Source organism: Brachyhypopomus gauderio, chromosome 3, assembly GCF_052324685.1.
Source record: "Brachyhypopomus gauderio isolate BG-103 chromosome 3, BGAUD_0.2, whole genome shotgun sequence".
In the NCBI taxonomy this organism is placed as follows: Eukaryota; Metazoa; Chordata; class Actinopteri; order Gymnotiformes; family Hypopomidae; genus Brachyhypopomus; species Brachyhypopomus gauderio.
The window spans coordinates 6410099-6417446 of NC_135213.1; the positions used below are offsets into that span (position 1 = coordinate 6410099).

At 44.0% G+C, this 7348-nt stretch overlaps 1 protein-coding gene across 1 annotated transcript; it reads left to right on the forward strand.

The window, feature by feature from the left end:
• The first annotated feature begins 899 nt into the window (after positions 1–899).
• Positions 900–6711, forward strand: LOC143509610 (uncharacterized). Its single transcript, XM_076998465.1, has 3 exons — positions 900–981; positions 2389–2667; positions 2849–6711. The coding sequence occupies exons 1-3, from the start codon at positions 900–902 to the stop codon at positions 3259–3261; spliced, it is 774 nt and encodes a 257-aa protein (XP_076854580.1). The 3' UTR covers positions 3262–6711.
• The last annotated feature ends 637 nt before the right edge of the window (positions 6712–7348 follow it).

The following is a 7348-nucleotide window of genomic DNA, read 5'->3' on the forward strand; positions in this document are numbered from 1 at the left end:
AAGTAGGTCTGCTCATCGGCTACAATTGCTCGCAAGCCTTACTTCCACGAGAAGTTGTCTCCGGCAAAGAAAATGAGCCTTATGCACAGCGCACAGATCTGGGGTGGAGTATAGTTGGCTGTAGAAACCCCCTTGTAGAATATGGAGATGCAATCGGGATCAGTCATCGCGTAGTGGTGAAGCAAGTGACTCCATACATCGAGCCTTGCAGCAACCTAAAAACAGAAGTGCACTATGTGAACAGATCCAAAATCAAAGAAATGACTCCTTCAGACATCTTAAAGGTTCTTGAATCAGACTTCTCAGAAAGAGCGGGAGAAGAGGATTCTGTGTCTCAAGACGATCTCAAGTTTCTGTTAAAGATGAAAGAAAACATCAAGCAAAAGGATGATGGTCATTATGAAATGCCATTACCGTTCAAAGGGGAAAGACCAAAACTACCAAACAATTACTTGTGTGCAATACACCGTCTAAATTGTCTTCGAAGGAGACTAAGCAAGAACGAAACATATTTCAAAGACTACGTAAACTTTATGGACGACATAATCTCACGTGGCGATGCAGAGAAAGTACCCAAGCAAGATATCGATAACAGCCCTGTATGGTATATCCCACACCATGGTGTTTACCATCCGCAGAAAGCAGGGAAAATACGAGTAGTATTCGATTGTTCTGCTAAGTTTCAAGAAACCTCTCTCAATAACCATCTGCTTACTGGGCCCGATCTGACAAACACGTTGGTGGGAGTCCTGTGTAGATTCCGAAAAGGCTTTATCGCTGTAACTTGTGACATTGAAAGAATGTTTCACCAGTTTCACGTTAAAAAAGAAGACCAGGATTACTTACGATTCCTATGGTGGGAGTACGGCAATCTGGAAACTACACCCTCAACCTACAGAATGAAAGTCCATCTGTTTGGAGCGGCTTCGTCTCCTGGCTGCGCCAACTTCGGCCTGAAACATCTGGCAGCAAAAGGGCAAGGTCAATACAGCAAAGACACCATACGTTTCATTCAGAGGAATTTCTATGTAGATGATGGTCTGGCAAGTGTTAACACTGAGAAGGAGGCCATTCAGCTAGTCAAGGAAACAAGGGAACTTTGTTCCTCTGGAAAGTTAAGGCTCCACAAGTTTGTCTCTAATGATGAGAATGTGATGGCATCCATCCCAGAAGAAGAACATGCCACTGTCAAGGATCAAGACATGACCTTAAGCTTACCTCATATGGAAAGAGTGCTCGGCGTAGAGTGGTGCATCACCTCCGATTCATTCAAGTTCAGAGTACAAGTGAAAACCAATCCACTCACAAGAAGAGGCGTGCTCTCTACAGTTGCCTCTGTGTACGATCCATTAGGATTCATAGCACCTTTCGTACTTCTTGGAAGGCAAGTTCTCCAGCAAATATGCAGAGAAAAAATTGGCTGGGACAGTGAACTTCCAGAAAGCCTGAGACCTCAATGGGAGTCCTGGATTAGAGACCTTCCCAAGCTGTCTGAAATGGAAATTAAAAGATGCTACTTACCCTCAACTTTCCACAAAATCAAGCGGTATGAGCTTCACCATTTTTCTGATGCAAGCGTCTCTGGATACGGTGAATGCTCTTACCTGCGAGTTATTAGTGAGTCTGATGAAGTTCATTGCTCTCTCATGATGGGAAAATCAAGAGTCACACCAACCAAGGTGACAACAATACCAAGATTGGAGCTCACTGCAGCAGTAGTTGCTGTTCGAACAAGTGACATTCTCCGCAACGAATTAGAAATTCAAGATTTGCAAGAATACTTTTGGACTGATTCCACGGTCGTTCTCGGCTACATAAATAATGATGCCAGGAGGTTTCAAGTGTTCGTAGCAAATCGAATCCAAAGAATCAAGACCAGCACGAAGCCTGAACAATGGGCCTACGTCGCGTCTGAAAAAAATCTGGCCGATTACGCATCTCGAGGACTAACCGCAGAACAACTTAAGACCTCCAGTTGGCTCACTGGACCACAGTTTCTCTGGCAAAGGGAATTGCCTGACAGAGAGTGGAAGGCGGAAGAAGTTAAAGATGATGACCCTGAACTCCGAAAGGCATGTGTCTTCAGCACCAAGGCAAAGGAGGACAGATAATTATTGGACCGCCTTGAGAAGTTCTCTGACTGGTCTAGAGTAGTGCAAGCAGTGGCCAGATTGAGACAACGAGTTAAAGAACAGAAGAGTGGAAAACAAAGAACCAATGAAAGTACGAGTTTAGAAGAAAGGAAAGAAGCAGAAATTGCTATAGTCAAGTTAGTTCAAGAAGAAGCGTTTCCAGATGAGATCTCTTTTTTCTCCCTCTGTTTTCTCCCCCTGTTTCTTTCTTTCTCTCTCTGTTTTGTCTCCCCTGTTTTTCATGGCTACCGCGGAGGAACGGGCTCTCGTAAAGCTCGGCTCGGAGCTGGACAAGTTGGGTCGGCAGATCCAGCGTCTTCTGGAGAAGCAAGCGGAGCTCACCCAGGAGAAGACCAGGCTCGAGGCCGCCCGCGACGCTGCCTACTCGGCCGTCTCCACTCCCTCGTCACGGCGGCTCAGCGCGACCGCCATCTTGACCCGGGCACCAGGCTGGGAGCGCCAGCGAGGACGCGGAAGGCAGCCGGCGTCGTCACCCCTACCTCAGCCGGACTTCTCCTCTGCGAATCCGTTCGAGGTGCTCAGCTTCAGGTCCTCCGCCTCGCCCTCACCCCTGCGTCCGACACCACCCTCACCAGCGCCGGCACCGAAGAAGAAGAATAAGGGCGGTATCCTTGTTATCGGTTACTCGATAACACGACACGTAAAGATTCACCTGCCAGGCGCTAAAAGAACCCCCACTGTGTCATGTTTTCCAGGCGCTCGTGTCCTGGACGTGGCCAGGCGGCTTCCCTCGGCGCTGAAGCAGCGAGACGACTTCGGCACCGTCGTCCTTCACGTGGGGGCTGTCGACACCTTCGCCCGGCGCAGCGAGATCCTGAAGGAGCACTACCGCTCGCTTCTGGACACCGCGCGGAAGAAGACGTCGGCCAGGCTTGTTGTCTCCGGTCCGCTTCCAACGTTCCGGCGAGGGTGCGAGTCATACAGTCGTCTTTTCTGTCTCCACAGCTGGCTCCGGGACACCTGTAGCAGCGCCGGCGTGGATTACGTCGACAACTGGGAGAGTTTCCGAGAGCGTCCATCACTCTACCGCCGAGATGGACTTCACCCCAGTCGCCTAGGCTCGGCAGTCCTCTCCAGGAACATCGAGGACGTGCTACGTCGGGCCTGACCAGCCACAACAAACCACGCAAATCAGCTAAGTAGAACTTACTTCCCTAACTACCAAACCATTGAGACTGTGTCTGTTAGCCGTGGCAGGTATAAGAATAACAGGGCGATATGTTTTAAAAATCTAATTAAAATTAAATTAAATAATCAACATGAAGTGAGCAGCAATATTAAGCTAAGGCTAGGACTTTTAAACATTAGATCGCTTGCATCAAAAGCTGTGATAGTAAACGAAATAATCTCAGATAACAGACTAAATGCACTCTATTTAACAGAAACATGGGCTAGAGTAGGCGAATATGTAAGTTTTAATGAAGCAGCTCCTCCTGGATACAGTTATGTTCATCAGCCCCGTATCACAGGGCGTGGAGGTGGAGTAGCCACAATATATGACACAGACATAGGTTTTACTGTAAAACCAACCACCTCTATTAACTCATTCGAGGCTTTGATAGGTGAAATAGGCAATAATCTTATAGGCAATAAAACAAAGCTTAAATTAGTGACCATCTATCGACCGCCGGGTCCCTACTCAGAATTTCTTCAGGAATTTGCTGAGTTTCTTTCGGAACTAGTCTTAACCATCGAGAGATTTGTAATTGTGGGTGATTTCAACATTCATTATGAAAATGAATCAGACCCACTGAAAATTGCGTTCGACTCCATACTAGATTCAGTAGGTATAGCCCAAAATGTGACAGGGCCTACCCACCGCTGTAAACACACCTTAGACTTAATACTTACTTACGGATTAAACATAGAACATCTGGCAGTCATCCCCCAAAATGACGCCATTTCAGATCATTTCTTACTAATATATGAAATGACTTTATACAATGTACATCAGATGCGCCATACAAAAACCACGCGCACTATTACATCCGACACTGCAGCAACATTTATAAACTTACTGCCAGAGCTACCGAACACTATGCCACTGCAGCCCAATGAATTGGAACAGGCAACACAACAGTTTTATTCCACACTCAGCAATACCTTAGACAGTGTAGCTCCAATTAAAACAAAATTAATTAGGGAGAAAAAGCTATCACCATGGTATGACGAACACACTCGTCTTCTAAAACAGGCAGCTCGAGCAGCGGAGCGAAAATGGAAATCCACCTCACTAGAAGTGTTTAGAATCACATGGAAAGACGCCATAGTCAAATATAAACAAGCTAGAGCCGCATACTATTCGACACTAATAGAAAACAACAAGAATAACCCTAGATTTCTCTTCGCGACGGTATCTAAACTAACAAGAAATATCAACGACACTAGTTCTAACACAGCACTTACACACACTAGCGATGAATTTTTAAACTTTTTCAATAATAAAATAGATAATATCCGACTACAGAGTCATAATACATCGCAGCCTAACCTCCAATCCAACCCCAGTAGTTCAGCTATTAGTAACTATGCATCCAAAAATATTACTGAGCTAAATATCTTCAATCCTATATCGCAAAAAGAGCTCACAACATTGATTAATTCGTCTAAGCCTACATCATGTATATTTGACCCAGTTCCAACCCGCCTATTTAAAGACCTACTCCCAGCCACTGCAGGGCCCTTACTTAATATGATTAACTCCTCCCTTAACCTAGGTTACATGCCCAAACAATTAAAATGCGCCGTAATTAGACCCTTGATTAAAAAACAGAATCTCGATCCGCAGATCTTAGCCAACTATAGACCCATTTCTAATCTCCCATTTATCTCTAACATTTTAGAAAAAGCAGTTTCCAATCAGTTAAACCACTATCTCCAATCAAATAGTATCCATGAAAAGTTCCAATCAGGATTTAGACCAAACCACAGCACTGAAACAGCTTTACTCAGGGTAGTGAATGATCTACTAATATCGGCCGATAATGGGCTCGTCTCGTTCCTTATACTGTTGGATCTTAGTGCAGCTTTTGATACTGTAGACCACAACATTTTGCTGGATAGACTAGAAAACACAGTAGGTATTAAAGGAGTCGCACTCTCCTGGTTTAGATCATATTTAACTGACCGCTTCCAATGTGTAAGTGTTAATAATAAAACCTCTAAATCTGTGCAGGTTAAATATGGTGTCCCACAAGGGACAGTCCTAGGACCACTTCTATTCACACTGTACATGTTACCCTTAGGCGAAATTATGCATAAGCATGACATCAGTTTCCATTCCTACGCAGACGACACTCAGCTATATTTATCGGCAAAACCCGATGATTTAGGCGCAAACAGTAAGATTGAGAAATGTGTAGAAGAGATAAAACATTGGATGGCATGTAACTTTCTAGCACTAAATGCCGATAAAACAGAATTGATAATAGTTGGGTCTAGGGCCGCGAGAGACAAGATACATAATGCAGCATTGAATCTACATTCTTTTACTATAACCCCCAGCGCAGAGGTAAAGAACTTGGGCGTCACAATAGACCCAGATCTCTCGTTCGATACACATATTAATAATATAACTAGGGTAGCGTTCTTTCATTTGCGCAACATTGCCAAAATTAGAAACATATTAAATATTAGTGATGCAGAAAAACTAATCCATGCATTCATATCCTCTCGTTTAGATTATTGCAACAGTCTCCTAGCTGGATGTTCTGGTAAATCGATAAACAAACTCCAGCTGGTTCAGAACGCAGCAGCACGAGTTTTAACAAAAACTAAAAAGTTTGATCACATTAGTCCCGTACTATCGTCATTACACTGGCTGCCAATTAGATTCCGTATTGACTATAAAATACTTTTATTAACATATAAAACGCTGCATGGCTTAGCTCCAGACTATCTTAGTGAACTTATTGAACAATATAACCCAGCGCGTTCACTTCGCTCGCAGGACGCAGGGTTATTAACTGTTCCTAGGATCAAAAAGATCACAGCAGGTGGAAGAGCCATTTCTTTTAAAGCTCCACAATTGTGGAATAATCTTCCTGCCTCTATTCGGGACTCAGACACAGTCTCAATGTTTAAAACTCGATTAAAGACTCATCTGTTTAGTTTGGCCTTTGATTAATCTGTTACATATTTACTACATCTCGTATCTTTTCTCCGAGGTTCACCTGGAGAGTAACATTGCAGTCGGAGCCTACAATACCAGCATCGCTGCTCCGACACGGAATGAAAGCCTGGCGTTCATCAACAGACATTTACAGTGACAATATCATAACCCAGAACTTTCATTTTTACCTTTACTTAGTCTGATTGTGTGATTTGTGTGTGACTTGTGTATTTGTCTGTATTTTGTGTAATCTATGTGTTAACGGGCCGCCCAATGGAGGATGGGTTCCCTTTTGAGTCTTGGTTCTCCCGAGGTTTCTTCCTATTCCCCACTATCTTAGGGAGTTTTTCCTCGCCACTGTCGCCCTTGGCTTGCTCATTAGGGTTCTGGACCCGTAGTATTGTTAACCTTTTAAATCCTGTAAGGCGCTTTGTGACAACATGTGTTGTGAAAAGCGCTATACAAATAAACTTTGATTGATTGATTGATTGATAAAGAGTTTGAAAGCAAACAAGTTTATCTCCAAGTCCAAGAACTGTAAGCTGTATAAGTTAAGTCCATTTTTGGATGAAGAAGGGATCCTGAGAGTAGGGGGACGTCTAAGTCAAGCCTCGTTACATCCACATGTGAAGCATCCAGCAATACTGCCAAAGGGTGATCACATATCCAGTTTACTTGTCAAGCACTTTCACAAGCGAGTATACCACAAGGGACGTGGAATGACAGTCAATGAGCTGCGAGCTAACGGATGGTGGATCCTAGGATGCAGCAGTGTAGTATCGTCGCACATTTTCAAATGTGTCAAGTGTCGAAAATACAGAAGACATACCGAAGACCAGAGAATGGGCAACTTACCGGAAGACAGAATGGAAACAACTCCTCCGTTCACGTACACCGGCATGGACTGCTTTGGTCCTATACATATAAAAGAAGGGAGAAAGAATATTAAAAGATATGGACTTTTACTCACCTGTTTGTTTTCAAGAGGTATACACATTGAAATGCTTGATGACATGACCTCCGATGCGTTCATCAATGCCCTAAGAGCGTTCATTGCCATAAGAGGAAATGTTCGTCAACTTAG

Bases quoted from the DNA above. Each gene is read 5' to 3' on its own strand.
- LOC143509610 (XM_076998465.1), top strand. From the start codon at position 900: ATGAAAGTCCATCTGTTTGGAGCGGCTTCGTCTCCTGGCTGCGCCAAC. The intron at 982-2,388 runs GTCAATACAGCA...GCTACCGCGGAG, and splicing joins TCTGGCAGCAAAAGGGCAAG to GAACGGGCTCTCGTAAAGCT. The intron at 2,668-2,848 runs GTGCTCAGCTTC...CATGTTTTCCAG, and splicing joins CCTCTGCGAATCCGTTCGAG to GCGCTCGTGTCCTGGACGTG.